At 51.5% G+C, this 27,648-nt stretch overlaps 1 protein-coding gene across 4 annotated transcripts in view; it reads left to right on the top strand.

Moving 5' to 3' along the window:
• The window catches only part of Gan (gigaxonin), a 56,292-nt gene extending 41,759 nt beyond the window's left edge, over positions 1 to 14,533 (top strand). The window contains exons 10-12 of one of the 4 annotated variants that reach the window (XR_002394266.2): positions 3,323 to 3,432; positions 3,519 to 6,677; positions 7,056 to 14,533. Coding sequence is in view for 2 of the 4 variants with exons in the window: in XM_004842797.3 (XP_004842854.1) it covers positions 3,323 to 3,432; positions 3,519 to 3,700 (292 nt within the window). In the remaining 2 variants the exon portion in view is untranslated. The other 3 variants (XR_002394267.2, XM_004842797.3, XM_021256668.2) reach the window with 3 other exon arrangements.
• Positions 14,534 to 27,648: the final 13,115 nt, after the last annotated feature.

The following is a 27,648-nucleotide window of genomic DNA, read 5'->3' as shown; positions in this document are numbered from 1 at the left end:
AAAAAATAAAGTAAAACCACAGGCCTTTATACTTGTTTTATAAGCAGCAGCAGCAGCTAAATACATGATCCAGTTAAATTTTCAGGTTCTGTTTCACTTGAAGTTTTAGCATCACAAAAACTAAATGACCTCAGCTGAATTTTTTTCTAACCAGGAACTCTGTGTCACTGATCCGCTTAGGATCATCTGTCTAGACCAGAGTCTTCGGTTTCGTGTAGTTATCCAGAGGTGAATTATGCTAAGTTCTCAACCCCACAGAGCAGTTCTGAAGCAACACTGCTGCGAAGGGCTCTGGGATGCCTTGCTGATGCCTCATCCCACTGCTGCACACTGCTGAGCACGTCCCGGGCCCACTGCAGGTGAGACCTGGTGTTGCCCCTTGGCCTTCCTTCCTTCCTCAGAGCCTGGACTCCAGTGCCGAGGCTGTTATTTATGTTCAGCCCCGAAAGTGTGGCATGTGAGCAAGCCAGATATCTTTCAAACTTTCTTTTTCAAAGGCTTGTTCAGATCTCCATTTTTACTTTTCAATGAGGGCTCTTAGTTTTTCCATTTTCCTTTTTTATTGGAGGCATCTGGGAAACAAGGACCAAATTCATAATTCTGGCCCCAGCAAATTGCTGCATATGCTCAGGGTTCAGATGTTCAATGAATCAAATGTTAGGAGAAGGTATTTAGAAATGTGACACCTTAACATTGTTCGCCACTTAGGGAAAATCATTTTGTTTCCTTGTCTTTTAAAATCAAAATAATAATAATAATTATAATAATAATCTGGGAAGTGTGTTCATTGAAGTAAAAGTAGTGTTCTTTGCAAAATAATTTTCCATTGGTATTTGACATTGACGTACTCTCACCCTAAGGTGCTGGCCCATTTGGTTGGTTCTTAGCAGAGTTGGGGGCCGGGAACACCACCCACCCATAACACCTGCGCGTGCCGGTGACAGGCAGCCTGGTGTCTGTGTGCTCCTGGGGCCCTGCTGACGTCTGCTGTGACCTGGCCATGCCCGTGGCTGCTAACAGGAAATTGTTCGGTCACCTTGCCCTGAGTGAACACTACTGCAGGTCAAAGTCTAGATTTTTTAAAAAGAAAGGTGGGGGGACCTTTTATTGTGGAATAATTTTCACTTGTAGAAAAGTTGCATAAATAGTCTAGGAGTTCCCATTCGCTTGGTTTCTCCTAATGTTAGCATCCTCCATGACCAGCGTGCACATGGACGTCAGACCTGGGCCATGTACACTGCGAAGCAGAACTAGACCAAGACACTGGAGCCTACCAGCTTTCCCACTAACATCTTCCCCCCTGCTGCAAACCTCTGGGGCTGCCAGTGCATTCCACTGCTGGTTATTGCTCAGGCTTTTTCCCAGAATGTCTCTGATTAGATCAGTGTCATAATCTCACGGTTAGGCTGGCATCTTGGTGTTGGCAGTGTGCCTTGGCCACACCCTAGGGGCCATCGTACGACCTTCTCTGTGTCCCATCAGGGAGAACGTGTCACCGAGCTTTCCTGCTGGGCCTGGTTGAGGTAGTGTCTATTGGCTTTCTTCACTGGAAAGTTAGTGGTCTTCTCATTATAATTAATCAGTATCTTGAAGGATATAATTTGAGCATATGCGAAACTGCTGCTTCTCCTTACGGTTTCACCCCCTCATTTTGGTGTCCTTTGGTAGATGTAGGCTGCTCACTGTTACTGCGGTTTTTGCCTACAGTGATTTTTTTTTTTGTTTCCCTTGCTCCGTCTACATTTATTAATTGGAATTCTTCTGTAAAGGAAACCTGTCCCTTCTCCCTAGTTTCTAAATTTATTTCTATTAATAATGGCTCCTGGATTTTTTTTTTTTATTCTATGAATTGCGAATCCAAGCCTCTCATTTCTTTCCTCACTCAAACTGTCCCAGCCCTAGCCTCAGGAGCACTTTCCTCTGGGCTCCTGGAGCATGGGATGAACCTCCTGTCTCTTAAAGCACTTCCTGTCTGGCACGGCAAGATGCTCCAGGTTCATCTTGTATTTTCTCTGTCTCAGCTCTGGAATCAACCATTTCTTCCTGGAGCTCTGGATCCTTTTAATGCTTATTAAATTGATTTTCAACAGAGACGCCAAGGCAGTGTACTGGGAAAGAAAAGCCCTAAGCAGACAGTGCTGGAACAGCTAGCTCTCTGTGTGGAAAATAGTGAGCTTTGACTCATGCTTTCACGAAAACACTTGAGATGTATCACAGGCCTAAATGTGGAAGATAAAGCCATACAGTGTCCAGAAGAGTGCACAGGAGAAAGATCTTTGCAAGCTTGGGGGAGGCAGAAATTTCCAAGGACACAGAACACATGACCATAAAAGAAGAAAAGAATACATTGGAAGATTCCATTAAGAAAATGAAAAGGCAGATTGTATTTTTAGGGGGAAGTATTCGTAATACATGTATCTAACAAAGGATTTGTATTCACCAAATACAAAGACTCTTGAACAGTGACTTCATGAAAGAAGGTAAAGTGACCAATAAGTGCATACAGAGGCACTCAGCTCAACATGACCAGTCTTTTTGTTTGTTTGTTTGGTTGGTTGGTTGGTTTTCGGCTTTTTGAGACAAGGTTTCCCACTGTAAACTCACTATGTAGCCTAGGCCGGCCTTAAACTTGTAGCGATCCTCCTGCCTCAGCCTCCCAAGTGCTGGGATTATAGGCATGTGCCACCACACCTGGCTCAACATTATTAGTCTTAGGGAAATGCATGCTATTAAAATGGTTAAAATTTTTAAAAGACTGACAATACCAGATATAATAATGCCGAGCAGTCGGAATTTTCATGTGTTGATAATTGGAATGCAAAAGGGCACCACACTGGAAAGAGTTGGTCATATTTTCATTGCATAGCATATACCCTTTCCCCAGAACCCAGAATGTGTAATTTAAGTCCACGAAAAAGACTCGTACCCTAGCATCCACCACTGCTTTATTCACAAGTAGCCTGAACTGGAAGCTTCCCAGTGGCCCTCAGCAGGTGAGTGGATGAATAGGTTCCGGCCTTCTGCACAGTGGAGTCCTACTTAGAAATACAAGGAGCAAATAGGTTACTGGCGTAAGCAGAGCACGGGTGGGCAGAGTCTCAGGAACTGGCTGAGCAGAAGCAGCAGTCTGGCAGTGCTCCCTCCTCACCATGCGACCTGCAGCACAGGCAGGGTTAGTGCAGTGACAGGAAGCAGCGGAGCCCAGGGAGTGGAGCGTGGAGGCTGGCGCAGCGCCCGGCACCTGACCGTGTCTCTGTTAGTCTTTCTAAATACTGTGGTCCCGCTTTCCATTTCCTTAACGTGGCCTCGGCTCTCTCTCCAGGTGGATCTATCTTAATGACCAGAACTTATGCATCCCCGCCAGCTCCTCCTTTGTTTACGGGGCCGTGCCCATAGGAGCCAGTATTTATGTCATTGGAGACCTTGATACAGGTAAGGGTGCCGCAGTGCTTTTCTTGGAACTGTTTCCGAAGAATCAGCGGCAGGTCACCTTACCTTTGCCTCCTGTCTCTGTTTAGGTACTAACTATGACTATGTGCGTGAGTTTAAAAGAAGCACAGGGACCTGGCACCACACAAAACCACTCCTTCCATCTGACCTGCGCCGCACCGGGTGTGCAGCTTTACGAATTGCAAATTGCAAGCTTTTCCGCCTGCAGCTTCAGCAAGGCTTATTCCGCATTCGTGTCCACTCGCCTTGAATAGGAAGCAGAGCAGGACGTGCAACCCTGTGCTGAGTGCGCCATTGCGTAGCTGGACGTGACGGAGACCCGAGGTGCAGCCAAAACTTGCTCTGTGTGCTGGGCTTTGGGGTGGTAACTGCAGTGGTCTTGGAAAGCTTAGGGGCTTGAGCTTCTGCTCTGGTTGGGAGACCATGTAACTTCAAACACTACCAGAGGAAGCAGGTCCTCAGGTTAGCTGTGTCCACAGATCATGGCGGGTAATGATGTCCCAAGGAGGAGAGAGTGGGAATGGGGATGAGATCCAGTAGCAGAGCTAAACCCTATGGTGCATTTTCCCTGAAGGGAACTCCTATCTGACTGCTATGTCCAAGGTACGTGGCTATGGAAAACAAACAAAACAACCCATATATGCAAATCAACATATCCACACATACCAAGATTGCTTTTCTACTGCACTTGGAAGGATTTATTATGCCTCTCCCCGCCCAGTGAATTAGTCTGTGCCTAAAATGTTAGATTGGACTCTGTGCCAGTTAGTCTCTATTACTAGTGCTCTGTCTTAAGAATTTTTTTTAAAACTGTTATGATGAATTGACACTAAGATAAAATCTCTCTTACAGTGTTCTGTCTTAGCAATGTCAAGATTCAGTAAGTTGATTGTCAGGTTGCAGCCTTCATGTGAACTGACAGGAAGTTGCTAACCTCTCGGTCACTTTTTGATGAAGACATGTCATGCTATAATTTCTAGGGCAGTCCTTTCGGAGTTGTGAAGGAGCTCATGCAGTACCATTCTTCCTTTTATAAAAATGAGGATATTAGTGGGTAGGAGATTTTATAAAAGAAAGACCTGAGTTAGACAAGTAATCAGAGTCTGCTGACTTCAAAAAAAAAAAAAAAATCTGTCCAGATGAAATGCATAGGGATCAAACCTTTTTTAGTATAATCTGAAAGCACACAAAGTCTTGTTTACTACTGTCTGGGATTCAAAAACTTGTTTTAGAATGGGAGTTTGTGTTGAAAAGCTAGGCTCTGTAATAGAATGTCCCCAATGCTGTTCCCTGGTGTTTTAGACAAATTATGAGCAACGTTTGGCTGGTAGAATAAACTACCTCAACTTAATTTCATTCTGTTCTTAGTAGAGCAAATTCCTCTTTCCTCTTTCCCTCCTTTCCTGTTGCTCATTCCTACCACAGCCCTCTCCATCCTCTCCCCTTTATGGGGAGAGAATTCTCTCATTGGTGGAACTTATCTTGTAAGACATTTTATTTTCCATTCAAATTATACCACTTTGGTGTGAAATCAGGGACTTCAAAGTGCTTGATTACTTCATAGTTTGGATTTTATGCAATATCAAATTTCTAATCAATGTAATATAGAGTACTTCATTTCTAATTGTTTTCTACAGCTTTATTTCCTCTTATAGTATGGCTCTAAGAAGCAACATTTTGTCTTACTGATGAATAAATGTATAAATACTCCCATTGGTTGTAAATTTGGGAGCAGGAATTTCTCCTCTGAACTTCCCATGTGGAATGTTGTATGCTGTAATTGTGCACAGGAAACATTGCTTATGTTTTCCCACCTATGGTCGTGAAGAGGGTGACCCAGCTGCACTTTTCTTTCTTACACCTGCTGCAAGTCAGGCAACACCACACAGGTTGCTGAAAGAGGCCAGGCCTGTGGGGTTCTAAGGAATGGCAGATGTGGCACCTTAACTGTATTGTGGCCAGAAGGTTTTGACAAGAGAAGGTATAGCGTTTTTACCTTATGTCCCTGGGGTACTGGGCCAGACGGGCCACGCACTCGTGCAAGCCAAGCCAATCCAGTGTCAGTCAAAGCCGGGTTTCGAATTGTACATCATTAGCCAGCTGTTGTCTGCGCATTCCCCCCCACACACACCTTCGGACAGCTTTCCATCACAGCAAGCTGAGTCCACTCCAAAGAAGGAGCACTTTCCTTTTACGATTAGGCATTAGCTTAGAGGAGATAAATTGCTGGGAAGTGCATTTGCTTTGGTGGCGTAACCCCCACGGCACCAGGGCTTGGCGTTCGGGAGCCGCAGCTGGGGACTTGAAGTAGGAACTGGCGCCCCGTAGGTTCCTGCCATGCGGGTCAGCAGTGCTCCGACCTCAGCTCCCGCAGTTCCGGTTCCTCCCGGGCCAGAGCTCTCCGGGGAGGCCGTTCATCATCTAGGAGTGAGTGGGTCCTGCTGCAGCCTTAGCAGTGCCTGTGTGACTTGTAAGTTCTCTTGGACACTTTTTATAAAATTCAGTTCGTTTACATTGTAGATGCAGAATTTAATGTTTTATAAAGTAAATTTGCCATTGAATATGGATGCAATAACCGACAAAAGCTGCTAAGTGCCAAACTTCTGTTTTACTTTACATAGATTTAAAAGTTATGTTGGAGTGTAGGGCTTTATTTAACTTTATTATGTTCCAAAACTAACCAACTTTTTTGTAAATTATACTTATTTCAGTATTGTGAAATGAGTTGTAACTCATTTCATGCAGGTTTGTGTTTTAACATTCCACTTACGCCTTGGAACATCATTTCTTGGTAAATCTTCTGTAGTTCTTTCTCCACAGTGCACTTTGGCCAGGTGCGTGTTGCCCTTGGCAGCTGAGGACAGGTCGGAAGTTGTCTGTGCAGTGTCTTTGGGGGTGCAGGCGGTGGGGGAGGGGAGCTCTGCAGTCCAAAAGGTGTTTGTTTGTTGCTTTGTTTAACGCATCCAAACAGATTTTTTTAAGCTTTTAATTTGAATTGAAGTGTTCTGAGAGCGCATGTATCCTGTGAGAGGCGTGAGAGGTGAGCAAGGTGAGCTTGTATGCCGTGCTCTGTGACCTGATGTGTCTGTGTTCACCTTGGACCTGTAGTTCCGTCCTGCACGCATTACTGTCTCCTGGTGCTTCAGATGAACCCTCGAGCCCTGACCTTCGTCTACACTGTGGTGTTCAACTCATGATTGTAAATGTGAGAAAATGTGTCATGCACAGTAAGTTTTGCCTGGTGTTGGCATTTCTCTTCGTTACCGGGGTTGAAATCAGCATTTACAGCTAGGAGTTGGTACAAGGTAAAGATGTGGCCTGAGAGTTTTAGCTTCGTGTCTCTCTGCTGTGAGGAGGTGATCACTCATGTAGGCTTTTCAAACTGTGTGGCAATCAAAAAAGGCTGCTGGGTGTGTGTGTCCTGTCGCCCCGCGTTTTATAGTGGGGGTGAGGAGGAGACTCCCTGGCCAAGTGCAGGGAGTGCGTCCTTCATCCTCGTGAGGAAGAGGGCACCAGGTACTGCAGGGCAGTGAGTGAGGTTTTTAGGGATGTCGCCCACGCTCTGTCAGGCCCCTGCTCCATTCCTACACTGTGCTTCCAAGCAGGGAGCCCAGAAGTGTCCCAGAGAGAGCCAGGAGCTGTGCGGTGTCTCCTCCGCAGCGCTGCTTCCCCGATGACATTCGGTACCAGGCAGGACGACAGCTGCTGTCCCTCCAAGGATGCCCCTGGAGCCGCGAGAGCCGAGGAGCCCGCCTGGCTCAGGCCACAGGCGTCTCGCCACCTCCCTCGCCCATGGTAAACTCATTGGGCTCTGGGCAGGGCCCCTGTCCGTGTCACTGCTGGGATCTGCCTGCGTGTGGTAGGGGGTGCATCACTGTTTGGTGAGTGAAGATAGAATCCTCTTGGTCAAAGTGATGCTCTTCACTGGATGGAAACGCAGTTTTGCTGGATTTCATTTATTTATTTATTTATTTATTGGTACCGGGGATCGAACTTGGAACCTTGTGCTTTCGAGGAAGGCGGTGGAACCACTGAGCTACATCCCCGGCCCTTGCTGGATTTTAAATGAAGAGCTTTGTGCACCGGGGCTGGCCTTGGGTAGAGTAGGAAGCTAGCATAGAATAAAAACTACAAAGTGCCTGCTGCATATAACACAAGCCTGTGTTCCGCATGCGCCCTGGGACCCCTGAGACCCAGGCCCAGGACCCCGAACTCCCCCGTGCCCTGAGCAAGTCACACAGGTGCTGGCTGACAGGCATGGGTTTTGTCAGTGAGCCACAGGACCTGTGACCATTCAGCAGGGCCAGAGAACAGAACCCGGGGTGCCCGTCTGAAAGACATGGGGCAGCCCGGTCAGGAGCACGGCAGCATCTTCCCGTGCCAGCCCACCCCATCTGTAGGGGAAAGACTTGACCTTGAGGGTTGAGGACAGCGGTTTTGCTGGTTGAGAAGCCCTGAGAAGCCCTCATCTGCTCCCTGGAAATTAAACACTGCTTGAGGGCGCACTCACGCCCACAGCCCTTCTGCCGCCTGGAGAGAACAGGAACTTGGGTGGGGCCTGCCTTGCTGACCTGCAGCTCTCAGTGGTGCTGAACTAAAATCGTTCTCTATTTTTTTTGCTGGTAAAACTTTTTAAAGTTTTATATTTTTCAGGAGTAATTCTGTTGTTATTTTAGTTTTACATAATAGTTGCACTTATGTGAGGTGAGGAGTCTGTTTATGCTTCTGAACCCCTTGATTGGAGGGGAAGCATACAATGTAGGGACGTTTGCCCTTTTTCAGCTCTTGTCATTGGAATTCTCCAAGTGATTGCATTTTTTTAACTCTTTCCCTTTCTTGTGAAACCAAATATCTGATAAATAAAACTATGTGATTAATTACTTAATGAGAAATGCCTGCTTTTGATTTTGGAAAAACAACCAGTCTTTTTAAATTGCTATCCAAGTGAATTTGGCCTGATGATAAATTTTGATAGACATTCTCGTAGCCCAGCACCGTTGCTGAGCTTCCAGCTGTGCACTGTCATGAGCAGATGTGCATTGTGATTCTTAGGGCACTGCAGTTTGGATTAGAGAAGCCCAGGAGGGTGGCAGTGATGCCCCACAGAGTTGGGGACACACCACAGAGGCAAAAGGGGCAGTCAGCCAGGTCAGGTAAGGAATGGCCTCTTCGGCCAGGAGCAGGAGCAGAGACGCGCCTGTAATCCCAGCACTCTGGGAGGCCGAAGCAGTAAGATGGTAAGTTCGAGCCCAGTGTGACCCTGTCTCAAAACAAACAAAAACAAACAGAGGAGATGGGGATGTAGCACAGTACAGACCCTGGGTTCAATCCCCAGTACAGAAAAAAGAAACAAATGGCCATTTATTTCAAATGATTCAAATCTCAAGTCCATACAGGGTCATTTTCTTGAGTTCGGCCCTCTTTTTAGTGTTTTGATACAAATAGGTTTAGATACCTTGTTTTTACTTATACTCATCAGACTTGAAAGATGTTCCTTGGAACTTTGGGTTAGACTTTTCCAGTTACACCTGAGAACTTGATTTACATACGACTCCACATAGCTGTCTTTATCATGTTTCCTGTTTAATTGGATAAGAATTATATGCATTTACTCCCCTGTTCTTTGTGTTTGTAGGAAAACTGTTCTCAGCTACCTCATTATGTAGTGTTGTGCTTGATCCCCTGCCAGAGCAGAAGAATTCAACACTTTTGTCCTTAACAAAGGCCTGGAAGCAAGCAGTGAGTGGCCTTGAGGAGTACAGTTCTCTAAGGCATATTTTCCACTTTACTACTTTTTTTAGAATAGGCACTTTTAATCAGGAGGAACAATAATTCTCCTCGAACTACTGCAAAATGACTACTTGAAACTCAACATGAACTTTAAAGAGTCTTTAAAAGGGTCTGTTTTCATATAGCAGGAAGGGAGTCTATTTAAACACCACCGCTGTGTGAAATAGAGGGCTTAATTTCCCTGCTTGTTAGGGTCAGAAAGGAAAATGCGTCTCTCTGCCATTGGACCCCGGGTTTGGAGCCCAGGTGCTTGAGACCACTGATTTTCCTTTCCTGTCAGGTGCTCTTGTCTCCCAGGAAGCTCCCATTTGGATAGGAATATTCCTGTCTCTGTCAGTTCTAACAGCCCAGGACTTTACAGTTAGAACCTGAGGCGTTTCTGCAGTACGAGTTGGAGCCCAGCCACGCTACACAGAATTGCATTATGCTGAAGTGGTGAAAGATGGCTCTGCCCCGAGCCCCTCGTGTCGGGGAATGTCCCCAACTCCCCGCGCCTGTGCCTTCTCCACGCCACACGTGAGAGGCCTTCCTGCTGCATCTGTCAGCTTACCCAGTCCCTAGGGCCCCAGGTCAGGCGGGAGGCCCTGAGGGTGCAGCAGCTGCAGGCAGACCCTCCCTCTGGGAGCAACCTCCCCTCTGACCCGACCCGGGAACCACACGGCCTCCTTCAGTGGGGGACTTTGATGGTCCTCAGTGGTCAAGAGTTATACCCAGCCTCAAGCCTGCAAATATTCAGAATAACTTAACTTCCAGTGAAATCTAAAATTTGGCTGTCTTTATTCATTACTAAGACCTAATTTGAACACAGGGCATGGTGGTGAATGCCTCTAATCCAAGGGCTGTGGGAGGCTGAGGCAGGAGGATCACATGTTTGAGCCCAGCCTGGGCAGCTTAGTGACTTAGACCTGTTTCAAAATTTAAAAGGACTGGGGTGTAGCTCAGTGCGAAGGTCCTGGCGTTCAATCCCCAGACTAAAAAAAAAGAGAGAGATTGTATAGTTGTGCTTTTCAGAGTGAGCTGCTTGCTCATGGGGGGATGGGGAAGCTTCTCAGACGACAGCGACTGCGCCCCCTACCGGCCCGGCAGCAGACCCAGACCCTCCCCAAGATTGTTCTTCCCTTCTTCTCCAGGGGTGGTGCGGGGTCTCCCTGGATGCTTAGGTGCAAGTCCTCTTGAGGAGCTGACCCAGCGGTCGGGGCGTGGGCTCTGGGCTCAGGAGCCTCGAAGTCCGCTTCCTCCCTGTCCCGGCGGGCGCCATGGGCCATCCCCTCTGGGGTGCATCGGGCGAACTCTCCCCTGACTGTCCCCGGCCTTGCGGCCACTGCATCCACTGTCTGTGCTACGAATGACACAAGGATTGTCTTTTCTCTGTGTGTTTATGAAATTACTTACTTCTGTACCTGTGTCCCCCTTCCGCATCTCTAACCGTATTCTGATAACTCTTGATACCTGAAACACCCCAGAAAGGCGTGTTTAGCGGATTGAGCGTTGTGATAGCCTAATGAGGTCCATTAATAACACTTAAAATTCTTTACCATAGTTGAATCTTTCTTTTGACTTTCACTAAAATATTGGCCAAACTCTTTTCTTGATCTCTGAGATCAATAGGCCTAAACTATACTTTCTTCCCTTGAATATTATACAAAACTTAAAACTAAGCAAGCAAATCTGCATCACGTGTTGTGGGGGGGTATCTGGACCTTCAAATAGAGAAGGTCATTGACAGTGACCCCAAAGTGAATTCCTGAGCCCCTGTACACGGCACCCCTTCAGCTGGGTCTCGATTCTGAGGCTGGCGGATTCAGCTGCATGTGCCATGCCCGAGGTCAGGGTGGCAGGAGGTGTCAGAGCCCTTCCTGGTGTCTCCTGTATAAGCGAAGGAGGGAACTGGGCTGGCAGGGTGACAGCAGCAGGCACACAGTCAGACCCAACCTCGTGGTCAGCGTCGCCTCATCCTTGTGCCGTTTCATCGGTGACTGCTGTAGAAGGGGGGCCACTGTGTGGCTCGGAGACCACAGGCCCCTCAGTGCCTTGCCTGGGGTGGACAAAGACAGTGGGCTGCACACACAGGGAGGAGGTGGCTGGGTCAGCAGCTCTGGCTCTGGACCAGGCCTCGAGAGTGAGCAGGGCCGAAGGCCTGTCCCTGCCCTCTGAGGGTGACAACAGGGTGACAGCCGGCTGAGCTTTGGGTCTATTGTAAGGGCGGGGTCTGCGCACCCACCGAGGGAAATTGGGGGAGGGAGCTGCCTTGCAGTGACCCAGTGTCTCCTAGCGCACCCGTAAGGCGGCCCTGTAGCAGCAGAACAGCCACCACAGGCTCCACCTTGAGTCCACGGCACTGTGGCAGCCCCTTCTCCGTCTACACCCAAGCGTGTGGGTTCTCCAGCTTCGCCCCTCATTTCCAGGGCACTCCCTAAACCCGCTTGTCCGGTAGGCCCATGCTTCCTGCACTCATGCTCCTCCTCCTGACCCTCGCTGCCCGACAGACTGGACAGAGCCGGGAGCTGGGCCTCATGCTGTAGTCCCCATGCCACCTGCCTCTGTGGTTTCATCTTGTGCCCCTGAGCTCTGGGGGGAGAGGGCGGGCTGGGATCGCAGGGAGCGGCCCGCAGTCACTCGCTCTCGTGATCTTTGACTTGAGCTAGCGTTGGTTTCTTTCTGTGGCCACCCAGAGGTGCTGCCAGGACCCATCTCGGGGAACATTGGCCCTCACCACGGTGGTGCATCTTCCTCTGCCAGTTTGGGGACTTGCATCCCATCCCGGGGAGGAGGGTATTGTGCTCCTCTTGATGAGAACGTTCTTATTTACTCTTCTCCTGGCTGTCAGCTCGCCACCTGCCCTGTTCCTCCATCCCATACTTCTCCTGGCCTGGTTTCCTAACTGCTTGAGTTATGCAGTAAAGAAAAGAGGAAAAGAAGGGACATGAAAATCACTCTTCTGGTTCCTCAGACCACATTGTGTCCAGAGCGTCAGCTTCCCGGGACTGGTGGAGGTGCCGACCTGTCGCCCAGGCCCAGGAGTTTGCCGGACCCAGCCCTGGGCCTGAGGGCTGCCCTCCCTCTGTCCCTGCCCTGAGCAGCTGTAGCCTAGGGCAGCCACCCTCCCTGAGCAGACAGGCCCGGCCTTACCTACTACCTCAGCACCAGCACCCAGTGCAGCGCTGTGTGGCCCCAGCTGCCCAGGGAGCCAGGCTCAGGCCCCAAGTCCCCTTCAGAACTCGAAACTCTTCCTAAACAAGCGCCATGCTGCTTCCGCTGCAGGAAGCCTCGGCGGGTCCTGGGTCCTGGGTCCTGGCTCCTGGTGCGTGTTCCCTAGAGCAGCCTGGTACCATTGTCTCCTCCTCTGTTATTAAGCTCTGAGTTAAACACACCCTGCACTTCAAAATGGGAGCCGAATCTGAAATCAGAACTCTTGTTTACAATGAAAGACCACCTTCTCATATTTTTGTCAGAAGAAATTTTTGCTTCAAAAGAAATTCCAGAATATGTTTCTTATTATCCTAGCATAGTTCATTGAACTTGACTCTGATCTTTAGAGAAAAATCATGGAGGATGTGGTACATGGAGGGAAAGAGTGTTACCAGCTTTAGGAAATAAATAAACCTTCAATCTCTATGCATTGCAACATCTAACAAATTTTCCATGAACGTAATCTGAATTCTGGAGGAGTAAATAGTTTACCGTTGGGCAGTGGATTGAGTGGCCTTGAGTTGAGAAAAGCACAGGCTATTTTATTTAGCAAAACTTGCTTACCTGAGTAATCCGTAGCCTTTTCTGCATGGTGTTTGCTTCCTCTGGATCTCACTTGTAACTGGGCTTTTGTTTGGCTCCTCCTTCCCTGCAGCCCCCAGTTGAGGTGACAGAGGAGTGCTATTTATTCAGTGTTGTTTTGTGTCACACCCTTTGTGGATTGTGACCACCATGAAAAAAAGTGGCAGAAACGCTGAGCACCATTGCAGCGGGCTCTATGGTTTGCACCATTGGAGCCCAGAGTCTGTGGGTCCCCCAGGCCTCCATCCTTGTCAGGATGCTGTGTTGCATCGCTATGTCCCCCAGGATGAGGGTGTCTACCCCAGCTGTGAGTGAGCCCGACCCGCAGCACACTGCACCTGTGGAGATGTGTTTGGTTTTTGTCACCGGTGTGGGTCTTAGGCTACAAGAGAAATCTGTCAAGGAAACTCCTTAAAACAGGGCTGTAAACTCAGCTGGACACTACCAGATTTGCAGTGGGCCTGGTCCCACAGGACGGCCAGCCCCGCTGCTACCACGCCTGCTGGGGTGTGCGGGGCAGCTAGTGCGTGACAGTCACCCACCCCAAGAACTGGTTCTTAGCACGCTCTTGATTTGTCGTTTTGGATGCATTTAATAGCATAAGGAAAATTCCATAAAAACCATAGAAATTCCAGGTTCCAAATATACCATGCCCAAGTCCATCTTGTTAAACACAAATCTGTTTAATATATCTGTGTTTTCTGGCATGGTACATGTAGATGGTTTTTAATTTAAATCCGGGAACCTTTACTATCTAGTAAAGTTCCAAGTTCCGAGGTCTGCTTTGACGTGTATTCAGATGAGGGTGTTTTATGTGTGGTAAAGTATCTTCTTAAATAGTTCTCGTACGGAAAAACAGGGATTTGCAATGAACATACATAAGTTAAGCACATTATATATATAAGTTAGCACATTATTAAAGTTCAAAATATCTGAAGATTGCAACTTGTAAAATTGTACTCCCCGAATTCAATGAGATAGTAGAGCAATTGTGCTAACTTGATTTTGTTGGAATGCCACTTGTCTCATATCCTGTGGTCCAAATGTTGTATCGGTTTATTCTGGGGGGTAATCTATTCTTTTGCTGGTGTGAAATTTGGCAAAGTCAGAAATGATTTCTAATTCTGTAACCTTTGGTACAAAGTTGCTTTATGGTTTACAAGTAACCTGTTAACTCTTAAATTAAGCAGCACGCACTTTGTTTCTACACAGGTGTGGTGGGGTAACTGTGGGCCAGACCTGTCCCCTGGGGAGAGCGCGCATTGCCACTGTGCTGTTCCCTGGTACCAAGGCACAGTGAGCGTGTTTTATCTTTTTTACGTAGTTTGTATTGACTGGATTTTATAACTGTAAGAAAACAGAGTGTTGTATTTTGATCTGAAATTTGTTGTATGGTAAAAGTAATTTTCTTTTCTGTATTGGAAGTTCATTTAAAACTTGAAATATTTTCTAGAACGGTACTGAACAAAATAAATTGTCTTTAAGCTGTTTAATTAACCTAATAAAAGAACTTGATGGGGAAGGCGTGCTGATTATTTCCGGTTGGTAAGAGTGGTCCCCGCTGCAGTGTGGCCGCAGTGAGACTCGGTCCTCAAAAGTCCTGTTGGTGCTTCGGGCCGTGACTCCCACCGCCTGGGTGTGAGGCCGGGGTCAGAAGAAGCCCTTGTTGGCGTTGTTGCCTCTGTCTCCCACCTCTCCGAGAAGGTGTGTCGTCTTCCCCCAAAGACGGCCTCCCAGGTGCCTCCTCTGTGGAGGGAAGCTGCAGGGTGGAGGGGCTGGAGGCGGGAGGTTTACTGCGTGTTGCAAAGTAAATTCCCCCAGATTTCCTCTTGCTGCCAAGACTGACCCTACAGAACTGTCAGGCAGGTCTGCACCTAGGGCACAGGGCAGCGAGTAGGCCTCCCGGGATGGTCCCTTCCGAGTCGCCCACACCTGCACGGGGCTAAGGAGCATTCTCCTTGGGAGCGGGGGCAGCTTGGTGCGGGCACCTCCTTAAAGTCCCAGCTGGAGACCCACGCTCAGGGCACGGGGACGCGGTGCGGCGTGGCGGGGGCCTGGGTGCCAGCCCCCCCCATGCCCAGTGCCCTGCCAGCAGCCCGGAGTCCCTGGGACTCAGTGTGTTTTGTCCTGGCTGCGCCCGGCGCCAGCTGGAGGCCTCCATTCTGGTGCCTAGGTCGGGCCCTCGGTGGACTTCCTGTCCCAGGGGGACGGGGGCCACCCGGACCTTGTGTCTCTGAGACCTTCTCCCTGCCCCACATCCCCAGTGCCAGGCGGAGGGCCGACCTTGCTGGCGTCACGTAGTGGGGTGTCCACGGTGCAGGGGGACTGTCACTGTCCTCAGACAGGAGCCCACTCTCCTGTGGGACAGGGACTTGGCAGTCCATCCTCACAGCCAGCTTTGAAGAAGGCAGGGCTGCTCCCGATGTCTTCCAGCAGAGAAACTGAGGCACGGAGGAGTCACCTTGTCAGCCCCAGGGCCCGGTGGAGGGGCAGAGCTGGGACCGAAGGCCACTTCTGATATCCACACCCACGGTGACTCCGCGGCTCCGCCTGTCTCTGGAAAGGGATGGACTTTTTCTTTCTTTTTTTTTTAAACAAGCTCTCACTCCGTCACCCAGGCCCGTCTTGAACGTCTGAGCTCAAGCTGTCCTCCTGCCTCAGACTCCCACACTGGCTGGAATTGACTCTTGAAAGCTGCGCTGCTGACCTTGAAACTGCAGCCCCTTCTGTGTGCACATCCTGGGTGTGGGCCAACTGCAGGGCGCAGGCTGGGCTGGGCCTCCCACTGCTGTGTCTGCCCCACCACACGGGTTTTCTTTCATCGTTACTGCTGGTGTATGACTGACACATAACAGCTCCATTCACCCTTTGGGCCGGAACTGCACAACGCCGATCGCGTTGACCCCTCCTGCCCCCACAGACCTATTCTTGTCATCATCCCTAGACAATGCTTGCATGATATCAGCACCTAGAAGCGACCAGAAGTCCGCAGGGAGCAGGTGGACACTGGGCCGTCCACGTAGGAGATCTGCCTGCCCCCATCGAGGTCCGAGGCCGAGCCCCGGGAGGTCTTCCTGTCCCCACTCCACAGCTGAGAACGACGCCAGGGGCGGACCGGACCCGGTGTGCTGGCACTCTGGCTGTGTCCTGGCTGCTGCCCTTCCCCAGTGCCATCTCTGTCGCTGGCCACACACAGCAGGACTGGGACCAGTGAAGCCTGCTCTGCTCCCACAGCCCCAGACGTGGCCAATAGCACCCAGAGCCCGTGGGAGTTCGCACAGCTGCTGAAAGCACCTTGTGACCCCTAACCCTGTGGTACACAAACAGTGTCCCCGACCTCACTGCTGTCCATGTCCTCATCCTCATCCCAGAACCAGCGAGCCTGTTACCTGGCTTTTTTTTTTTGGAGACAGTCTTGCTAAATTCCCCGGGCGGGGCTTGAACTTGCAACCCTCCTGCCTCAGCCTCCCAGAATGCTGGGATCACAGATGTGTGCCGCCACAGTTGGCTAAATAAAAGATTTTGGGAGAGGAGCTCATCCTGGTTACCTGGGTGGGCCTGGTGGCCTCACAGGGCCCTTAGGAGAGGGAAGCAGGGCGCCCAGGAGAAGCGGAGATTGGACAGTGCAGGCGGGGCACAGCCCGAGGCAGGGGGACAGAGTCTCTCTGCTGGCTGGGCCTCAGCTGACCAGGGCCGCCCCATGAGCGGGTGGGATGCGGCTCGTCTGGAGGAACCAGTAGGACGACCGCCGCTGCCCGGCTGTGCGGGATAGGACCTCTGCTCCCGAGGGGGCCGCTGGCTCCTCGGCTGGGCTGCAGCCACTTCCCTGGCTTTCTCTCCTGGCTCCTCCTGAGATGGCAGCCAGGAGATCCAGTCCGCCCAGCCCTCCCTTCCTGTCTGTGTTTTTGTCCTTCCCTTATGAGACTGGGCGTGGTGATGCACACCTGGAATCCCAGCCCCTCCGAAGGCTCAGGCAGGAGGGTGGTGAGTTCGAGCCCCACCTGGGCAGCTTCATGAGCCTCTGTCTCAAAATAGAATAATGAAAGGGTGGGAGCTGTAGAAGAAGAAAGCTCCCCATCTCAGGGCCCAGCCTAGTGCCCCTTGCTCCCACTCCACCGCATGGAGAATGAAACCCAGCCACCTTACCATGGCCTCCAAGCCACTACAGGAGTCCCTTGCCCACTGCTCAGCTTCACTTTGTGGTGGCCTCAGGCCATTGGCACAAGCTGAGCCTCATCCTGGCCACCAGCTCCTCATTTCAGGGCACAGTATCCAGGCAGCCTGAGTCACAAGGGCTCAACTCTGAAAGGGCTGAGTGGTAACGAGAGGGATGCACAGATGCAGAGCAAAGACAGAAAACCCAGGGCTCCTCCTGAGCCCCTCCCTGTTCCACTCCGATGGCGCCCTGGGTAGGTCAGAGAGAGGTCTCCTTTGCTCTTCGCTCCACCGTCAGACGAGAGCCAGCGAGTAACAGGAGGAGGGACAGGAGTTGACACCCAGAGAGGACATATCGGCTGGCCGTGAGCCCCAAGGGGAGGTGGCCCCACGCTGCCTAATCTTTTGATTTTTCCATGGATGCTATAAAGTTATTTCTATTTTTAAAAAACTTTTAAAACTGGGTGTGGTGGTGCACACCACTTAATCCCAGCACTCAAGAGGCTGAGGCAGGAGGATCACCATGAGAATTGCCATGAGTACAAGGCCAGCCTGAACTACATAGGAAGACCCTACCTCAGAAAAAAACAAAAAACCCAGCTTTTTAAGTCTAACACCGCTGACCATAATACTGTTGTCCACAGTCGAAGCTTCTGACCCCTCTTGTCATTTGAGTATGTTTTCTGGCCCTTGATTCGTTGAAAACCATGCCTCTGGTGTTCTGCAGCTGCTTCCATCAAAACACAGGAGTTTGTTTTCCCATTTCCTGATTCTGGAGTGATCTTGTGCCTCAGGTGTGTCAGGAGGGTGTGGCAGAGATGCTTCGTTCGTTCCAGGGCCTGAGACGGAAATGGCTTTGCCACTCTGCATAGCACAGCCCCTTGGAAACCCTGAAGCCACTGCACGAAGAAGCCCACAGGCTGGACCACCAGAGCCCAGCCACACCACCGCATGGCCCAGACATGTGCATTCGGCCATCTGAACCCACCCAGCCACGGGGGTGATACCTGAGGTCATGAGGGACCTTGGCACGATCAGCAGAGCAACCAACCTGCAGAGCCTGCCCGAATTTCCCAGTAGGGAGGAAATAAACTGATGTTCTGCAGCTCCGGAGCCTTGGTAAAGCTGTCGAGAGCAGATGTGTGGCCAGGGATGTAGCTCAGCAGTGCAGCACCTGCCTGGTGAGCACGAAGCCCTGAGTTCGATTCCTGGTACCAAGAAAAAAAAAGAGACCAAGAGCAGACATATGTCCCTTATGTCACTTCTTCTCATCTGTGTTTATTCTTTTGCTTTTCATCTCTTGTCCTCACACACCCGCTCCCACATTCCCTGGGAGCCCTTGGACTTTGTCTTGCCCTGTCCGGTTCCCAGGGCCTCAAGTGACTCCCAGGAGGTGTTCAAGAAATATTTGTTGAGTGACTAAATGACTGTGTACGTCAGCAAGCATCCACAGTGCCAGCCCCTTGTCACAAGACAGAGCCAGGGTCATGAGTGGGCCAGGTCCCTAGGAGGGAACTCACGGCCCCCTGGACACGTTCCTCTCTGCCATCGTGTCCTTTGAGAGGTCCTTCCGCCCCAGCAGACATTTCCACTGCATGTGACACTGGCTCATCAGCAGCCTCACGCACAGGCAGATGTGCCCACCAGGCCACAGCCATCTTCAGTCAGGGACAAGGCTGACACCCCAGCCCCACAGCGTGTGTCCCTTCCTGTGTGGGCACCTTGCTCCGCCTCCCACACGGGAACCCAGGACGTTGGCGCCCTGGTGTGTTTGGGTGAAGACGCCCGCGTGGGGTTGGGTCACAGTTTCTGACGGGCCCGTGCTGGGAGCAGAGGTGAGGATGCTTGGGTCCTGGACCTGCAGAGCCTCTGGGGTGTCCCCGCCATGGGGGTGGGACAGCTCTGCAGGCGTCCTCTCTGTCCACCAAGAGGTCCCCGCAGGAGCTTGTTAGTAACAGGAGGAACAGAGTTTGGCCCTGCAGACGTCCAGCCTGCAGTCTCTCTTCCCAGGGTCACAGCAGCCCTGGCCATGGCCACGGCCATCATCCAGTGTGGCACTGCCGGGCACGCTTGGGCCAACCCGGTTCGCAGTCATCACAGGGCCGCACCCCGTGTGCACCATCTTCAGACTCCACTCCAGGCCTCCCCAGACAGGAGATGACTCACAGCACGCAGACACGACGCCCCCCACCTCTGGGGACCAGGATGGGAGTGACCTAAAGCCGTGACCTGAGCCGTGGCGGGACTCCGTAGCCTCTGCTCGGCCCCAGATCCCGCGCGCCGAGTTTCTCCGGTCACATCCGGGGGAGCGGAGGCGGCAGCGTGCGCCTTAGGAACCAATGGGGCAGGTGGACTTCAGGGCCCGGGCGGAGAGGGAGGGGATTAGGGGCTGCCAGGCTGGGACAGAGCCCATCTTACCTCAGGCCTGGGGAGCCTGTGCGAGTGGGCGGCCGCCTCCCGCAGGGAGGGAGAGGAGCAGCGGTGAAGACGCCCTTCTTCCGGGCACCTGCTGGCCGCCCGCTGTTCCGGGTGAGAGCACCCCGCCCTGGCGCGCCTCACCTCTGCAGGAACAGCGGAGTCACCTGCGCAGCCTGGGCTCCACTTGAGACCCAACAACAAACCTACCTCAGGGCCGGGACCCCAAGCTGGGCGTTTTCCAAAGATGGGAGGCCAGGAGGGTATGTCGGTCCACGCACTCGGGAGGCTGAGGCAGGGGGATTGCCATGAGTTCAAGGACAGTCTGGGCTACACCGTGAGGCAGTCACACACACACGCACACACACCGCTAAAGAAAGAGAGAACTCATGAGTCCTCTGCCCGACTTCTTTCTCATGGGGGGACACGGCCCTCTTCTGCCTAGGCCTCCGGCTGCCCGCAGCCCCAGCCCCACCAGTCCCTTCCCAGGGCCTGGAGGCTCACTCGGCAGGTGACAGCAATGTCCAGCAGAGGGCGCTCCAGGCCCGCGTGGGCCTGGCCGGGACCAGGAGGAGGACGGTGCTGGTCCTTTGGGCCTGCCCCTTGGCCAGGCCGGGTGCAGAAGGACCTCCGGGTGCGGGGAGCGCTGCTAACGGCGCAGGGGCACTGCCGATGGCCCCACCCCCACCCCTGGGTGTGCAGAGTCGCGGATCGACGCCCCTGCGGACCCCAGACCGGCCACCCGCCCCGCACCCGCCTTCGACCACCTTGGGTCAGGGTCGTTTTTTCAAGAATGCAAATCTGAAGGTTTTCATAGCAATCCATAACTTCGTGAGGAAAATATCTGGATGTAGATGCATTTCATAGATCATTTACTGCCTTCTTAGGAGGCATTCAGTTTCCTCTTTTCCCGTCCCCTTCCTAACAATGCTGGGAGGCTTGAGCGTCACCGAGTGGCTGCACCACGTGTGGTTTGGGAAGAGGCGGATCAGACCCCTGGAAGCGGCCATGATTGGCAGCAGCATTGTCGCCCGTTTTCCCCAGAAAGTGATATCCACGCCATCGTTCGTGGATCAACATAAGTTACTGGGATATAAACTGTGGTCAGAAAGAAGACATTATCCCTGGAAATAAACCTGCTTATACAATCCGTGGTCTCATTGTTTTTAAGGACGTAGTGAAGAGAAAGTCATTCTTGCTATGGATTGCTATGAAAACCTTCAATGAGATTGAATTTCTTGAAATTAACACTTTAAGGAAGAGAAGACCATCATGCTTGATACCTCACCCAACACCTCTGTCCAGATTACTAAAACACCGGACACAGTAAGATGTGTGTATGCTAACTATGTTATGATATAAATGCTTAAATCACAACTTGATTCTAGTCTTTAAACTATTACTATGGCTGATAATAAAAAGCTTCTCTGTGACACATTGCATGTTTTTTAAAAACATGTCCTTCTTTTGTTTGATCAGTTGTATTCAGAATGTAATTTAATATATTTTCCACATATGGTTTTGTTATAAATTCTTTATTGTCTTTTGGGGACACAATTTTTTTGGGGGGGGTACCGGGGATCGAACCCGGGACCTTGTGCTTGCAAGGCAGGTGACAGAACCACTGAGCTAAATCCCTGACCCCTGGGGACATAATTATATGTTTTCCTTTATAAAAATTGTTTTACCTGAAAAAAAAAAAAAGAATGCAAATCTGGCCTCAGTTCTGGCCCAACAGCAGTGAGTCCCTCAGATTAAGTCTGAGCCCCTTAGCCAGGGCCCAGCTGTACCTCCCAGGCGGGACAGTCAGTGCCCCTCTCCACTATCTTTAAACATCTGCACCTTTTACCAAAGACAGAAACTTTGAAAATTATCATTATAAAGGAGTTTCTGTTTTGACAAAATCAAAGCCTTTAGAACATGCCCTCTACCAGGCAAACGTAGAGGCTCACGCCTGTAATTCCAGCACTCTGGGAGGCTGGAGCGGGAGGATCTCAAGTCTCAGCTCAACCTGGGCAACTTAGTGACCTTGTCTCAAAATTTTAAAAATAAAAAGAGCCAGGGATGTAGCTCAGTGCAAAGGCCCTGGGTTCAATCCCTAGTACTAAAAAAAAAAAAGTAATGGTAATGAATCAGGAAGCGCCCTAGCTCACCACTTCCGGCCCTGAGGGGGTGACATTGTCCACCCCAGTGGATTCAGATGCAAAGTCCCCGTCCCCAAGGAGCCTCTGACACAGCTGAATCAGCGCAGGGCAGAGACGGGGGCTCACCACCCCCCATCCCGGGCTCTGCGCTTCTTTGGTTGATTGATTGATCTGCTTACTTCCTACTTATTTTTTGCGGTACTGGAGATGGAACGCAGGGCCTGCTGCATGCTAGGCGAGAGTTCTACATTGAGCTGCATCCCCAGCCCTTTGGAGGTTTGTATTCTGAGACAGGGTCTCACTAAGCCACTAAGTTCCTCAGGCTGACCATGAACATGTGACCCTCCTGCCTCAGCCTTAGGATTAGCTGGGATTGCAGGCCTGCACATCAGCTCCTGAGTTTCTCACGGATGTGACCTCTGCCTCTGCTTCTGGGCTCATTGGTTTTTCCATTCTGCCCTGGCTGGTCTGTTGCTGAGCTGTCCCCTGGTCCCTGGTGCTCAGGCTCAAACATCAGTATCAGCCGGACATGGCAGTGTGCACCTGTAATTCTGCCCTTGGGAGGCTGAGGCAGGAGAATTGCTGCAAGCTCAAGGCCAGCCTGGGCTACACAGCAAGACTCTGTCCCCCCAAAAAGGAAAAAAAGAAACATCAATATGGTGCCCTAACTGAAATATAATGAGGACTAAAAGGATGATCATTCACCATAAGATCGTATGTGGGAGCTGGACCTTGTCCAAGACATGAAGGAGAAATCGGTCACTTGCCGCTGTGCGCGGTTTTCTGGTGGCATCCAGCCCAGGAGGAGTACAGCCGGCCCAGGTTCCTGGGGCGGAGCCGGAGAATCCAGGCTGTGGGAAGGGCAGGTTCACAGGGGATGGAGGCAGAGTCACCTACATCTACGTAAAGGAAGGCTTGCTCTGGGCTGCTCGGCCCTCACGGTTCTTAGGCAGCCCCTCCAGGAAGACACCAGCCGGGATCTCAGAGTTGCAGTGGAAGGACGCGTCCGTTTTCTCCTGTCCCTTGGATCCATTTCTGTCCTGAGCGCTGGCCAAGTGCAAATTGCCCAGCTGTGACACAGTATGCCACCCTGGCCACTGGACAGGACACACAAAACCATCAGACAGCCTGCCCATGGCCTCCGTGGGCTCTCGGCTTTATTTTCTCTCCCTGATAATGCTGCCGAGAACATTCTCTTTCTGATAGCTTCACATTAAAAAAATGGGAAACAATAGATTTCCAAGCCAGACTCTGAGCAACTTTGCAACGTTAAAGCCCAGTTGCTTTTATGCCAGAACTCCAGGGCCAGGCCTGACTCCTCTGGGTGGGGCCCCGCTCCGCTCCTCTGATCAGAAGTCATTTGCTTTCCCATAGTCCCAACCCGCCAGCCTGCTGTCTGTGGACAGCACCTGCTGTCTGTGGACGCTGGCTCAGCAGCTTGGCTGGGGCCCAGCCACCTCCTCTTACCCCGAATCCTTACCTCCAGCTGGCCCAGGGACCCCAGTTTCTGGAGTTCAGGGAGTCACTCGGGCTTCCAAGGCCCAGGCAAACTGGATACGGTGCTCAGCCTTTTAAAAGACCCGCAACTGGGTGGGCGTGGCGGAGCACACTGGTGCTCCCAGTCCTCTGGGAGGCTGAGGCAGGAGGATCCCAAGTTTGAGCTCAGCCGGTCCCCTGCTTGTGCTTTGGGCTCCTGGCCCCAGTGTACACGACTCGGGGGACTCCAGAGGACCCCCAGCCCCTGACACACCCCAGCCTCTGCCTGGTGTGTGGGCGCAGGGAGGCTGCCATTGCCCCGAGTGCGCTGCCTCTCTCAGTTCTTCCCGGCTGCTGTCGGTTTATTTCTGGGCTCCAGGAGATTGGTGTGACTTTTTCACTGGAAACTGGGTGTGTGTTGTCTGGCTGCTGGCTTCTTTCTTAGTATATTTTTGTTCTTTTCTGTGAACACAACAAGAGAGATGGATCTGGATTTTCTGTTTCTTCATGAAAAGAAATATGGAGAGAACATCGCTGTGTCGGGTTGTTCTTTTTGAAGTTTGTGTACATGCAAGTCACCTTGCGTGTGGAGAAATGCTCACAGCGGGGAAGGAGGTGTGTCTGCCCAGAGCAGGCTGTGAATTACGAAGCATTGTGAACCAGACCCTTGGCTAGAGCTGTGTGTTGGGGCCCAGCCCTGCCCCTACCCAGGAGGCAGTGAATTATTGGTTGACTGAATTCCTTTCCCTCCCTCCCTCCCTTCATTTGCTAGCTGCACCCAGGGTCTCACGCATACTAGGCAAATGCTCTAGGCCCCAGCCCTTTTTAAAATTTATTTTGAGACAGGGCCTTGCTAAATTGCCCAGGCTAGGCTCAAATCTGTGATCCTCCTGCCTCAGCCTCTTGAATAGCTGGGATTACAGGTGTGCACCTCTGAGCCCAACTTGCAACTTGCATTTGTTGATCACTTTCTTTCCCAAAGATTACTGCACTGGGTGGTGTCCTACAAGGAATTACCAGTCCTCCCTCACAGCTGTCTTAGTGTCCCAGGGTTGACATAACAGACTACTGGAAGCCAAGAGGCCTAAGCGACAAAGCATCGTTGTCCCACGGTTCCAGGGCCAGAGTTTGAAATCAGTGGAGGGCAGGGTGGGAGGGCACAGGCACACGCAGCCCCTGGTTCTCAAAGTTCTGACCTGGAGTTCTGGGGCTCATGCAGTTCTGAGAACATCGCTCTAAGCTTCAGGGGAAGCTGGGATCAGACCCAGCGGAGGATTTGGCAAAACCAGAGGTGATGTCCTCTTCTCCTCAAGGTGCCTGTGCCCCTGGTTGCTTTAGGGGCACCCCAGAGACGAGACACCGTGGGATAGTATTTCTCCATTTAGACGGTTCAGAGTCCCTGAGACGCTTTCAAAAATGCCCATGCCCAGGTGCCACCCAGAGGACTGATTTAATGGGGTAGGGGAGGCCCGGGTATGGGGGTGCAGCCTGGGCTACACCTGGTCTCCAACACCCCGGCATTCCCAGCTGGAATCTGCATTTGTCCAAGCTCTTGAGTGAGCCATGTGCACTGGGCTTTGGAGAGAACCACTAGCTGAAAGTCAAGTTAAAACGCAGGTTCTGCTTCGGAAGACCCAGGGAGGGCGGAGGTTCTGACTCCTGGCAAACCTCAGGTGATGCTGGGACTCCGCTCAGGGGCGCACTTGGAGTGGCAAGGGCCTGAGGTCATTGCTTCGAGAGGAGCTGCACAGGGCAGATGTGACGGTTTATATGCAGGTGTCCCCTAGGTGTCCCCATGCCTGTATCATATGATACAGGCAGGACCTTTGGAAGGTGGCTGGGTTATGCCTGCCATAGCTGACTCACTGTTAGGAAGCGGGTCCGGTTGTAAGAGGTGGCTGTGACCTGGAAGGTTGATCCCCCTCCCCAGCTCCTCTGTTGACTCTACTTCCTGTCCACCATGCCCTGAGCAGCTCTCCTCTGCCAGGACCTTCTGCAGTGCTACCCTGCCTTGAAGCTGGCCAACTGTGGACTGAACGTCTCTAAACTGTGAGCCAAAACCAACCTTTCTCCCTTAACTTGTGAGTTTTGGGCTTTTTTTCTCAGCAACAAGAAAAGTAACTAAGACAAACTTACCAGCTTAGCAACTGGGCATGTTGCTAGCTCTGCCATAATAAAACACAACGGGCTGGTGGTGTACACACCAGACCTTTCTTTGCCCACAGTTTGGAGGCTGGAAGTGCCAGGCTCGGGTTCTCCTCGGCTCCGCTCACTGGCAGCGCCTGTGTCTTCATCTCTTCTTAGAAGGATGAACATCCTGTTGGACTAGGACCCCTCCTGGGACCTCATTTTCCCTCCTCAAGGCTCCAGACCCAAATGCAGTTGCATCAGAAGGACTGGAAGTTGAGGCTTCAGCATGTGGATCTTCGAGGCAAACGCTTTCCGACCTGCTGGTGCCGACGTGCACTCCTGCGGGGTCCAGGCCTCCGGCTTCTCCTTGCCTCCAGCGTGCTGGCTGTGTCGCCTGCTTTCACTGTCTGCCAACTTCCGACCATGCAGTGGCATGCAGATTTGGTTAGTGAGCTCGAGAATCTTTTGCTACATTATGGCTTCTGCCTCTTCAGAACTTCCCTCTTCATTTCTTTGCCCATTTTGCAGTCAGAGTCAGAGCTGATCTTTTGCAGGAATTTGCAGGAATTCTTTGTGAATCCTGGATATGGACTTATGCTGTAGGAGTTTTCTCCCGGTCCACAGCCGTCTGTGTGCCTGTTGGTAGGAACCTTCCTTTGATGTACAGAGGATCGAACTCGGGACCTTGTGCTTTCGAGGCAGGCAGCGGAACCAATGAGCTAAATCCCCGGCCCAAGAGGTTTTATAATTAATGTAGTGAATGCTTCCAGCTCTCCGTGTTTAAGATATCCTTTCTTACAACATGGTTATGGAAATATTGCCTTATTTTTTTTTGATAATGAGGATCAAACCCAAGACCTTCACCTTGAGCTGCATTCCTAGCCTTCCTTTTCTTTTTCATTTGAGACAGGTTCTCACTAAGTTGTCCAGCTGGGCTCGAAGTTGGGATCCACCTGCCTCAGCCTTCCAGGGTGCTGGGATTATAGGTGTGCCCCACCATGCCAAGCTTAACTCAAAACCACTTGGGTCTTTGTGTGATACAGGAGATGTTTCTAATTTACCTCCCCAGGATTGAGGGCAGCTGCCTCGGCCTGCCCCTTCACGCTCTGCTTTCCTCTCGGGCTCAAGCTCCAGCAACCTCTCTGGGGCTCACTGGCCCCGTGCACCTGAGTGGCTTCCTCTGTCACTGAGGCAGAACGCCTAAGAGACCTGCCTTCAAAAGGAAAAGATTCCAAGGCCAGGGATTTAGCTCAGTGGTTTCGCCGCCTGCTGCGCAAGCGCAAGGACCTGAGTTCAATCCCCGATACCAAAAACAACAACAACTAAATAGAAAAAGGAAAAGTTTCCTTTTAGCTCCGGTTCAGAGGTCAAGTCCATGACGTTCTCTTTTGGGGCCTGCGGGAGATGGGCTGGTGCAGCAAGCAAACCTCTTCCCTGGAGGCCAGGATAGGAAGGAGGAGGAGGAGACAGAGCCCTGGTCCCGAGCCACGCCCAGGAAGGTTGCCCCACCCACCCACTCGCCAAGCCCCTAACGGGGGCTCTTGGGGGACACAATAGTCAGGGAACCCAGCACGGTCTCACCTTGAGATCCTTAATTTCTCCCCAGACCCTGTCCGACCAAGGCCGCACCCTCAGAAGGGGTGGACGCATCCTGGGGCACAACGTCCGCACCAGCCGCCAGGGCTTCCCTCACCCAGTGCGTGCCTGTTCAGCGGATGGTGCCCCGTCTGCCGTTTTCAGTAGTGAGGGTTCACACTGAGCTGCACCCCCGTCCTTTCTAATTTTTTTTTTTTTTTTTAAATTTTGAGCCACGTTCTTGCTAAGTAGCCCAGGCTGGGCTTGAACTTATAGTCCTCCTGCCTCAGCCTACCATTATCTTTATTCCCCCCTGCCCCAAATCCAGCAATGAATTATCTCACTTCCAGAAATTCCTCTTAAGGAAATGATGCTTTGTATAGGAAAAACAAAAAACAAAACCTTTGTTGTTGTTTTGCCGCTTGTATTGAAATGTTTAGAATGACCCCCAGGAATGAGCTAATTACTTACTTCAGTAACACTCACGCAACATGACAGGGGCTGTGGGACAGGGCGGGAGGCAAGGCGCAATAGGTCCCCCTGCGGCGAACACGATGACCCAAGAGGCAGTGTAGATCAGGAATGAGCAGGAAGGGGACTCTCGGGCCCTAAGCTTGTGGGGATGAACCCATGGTGCTATGAAAGATGGGCTGTGTCCCTAAGACAGGAGTGGTGACCAGGCCCAGGCAGGAAGGATGTCCAGGCGGAGGGGCAGGCCACACCTAGATGACAAGAGCCACTC

This window comes from Heterocephalus glaber, unplaced genomic scaffold (genome assembly GCF_053883595.1).
Source record: "Heterocephalus glaber isolate CG9 unplaced genomic scaffold, H.glaber_assembly_v1.0 deba00000071, whole genome shotgun sequence".
Classification (NCBI taxonomy): Eukaryota; Metazoa; Chordata; class Mammalia; order Rodentia; family Bathyergidae; genus Heterocephalus; species Heterocephalus glaber.
The sequence above is the reverse complement of the archived record's forward strand: the minus strand, read 5'-3'. Positions and strand labels throughout refer to the sequence as shown.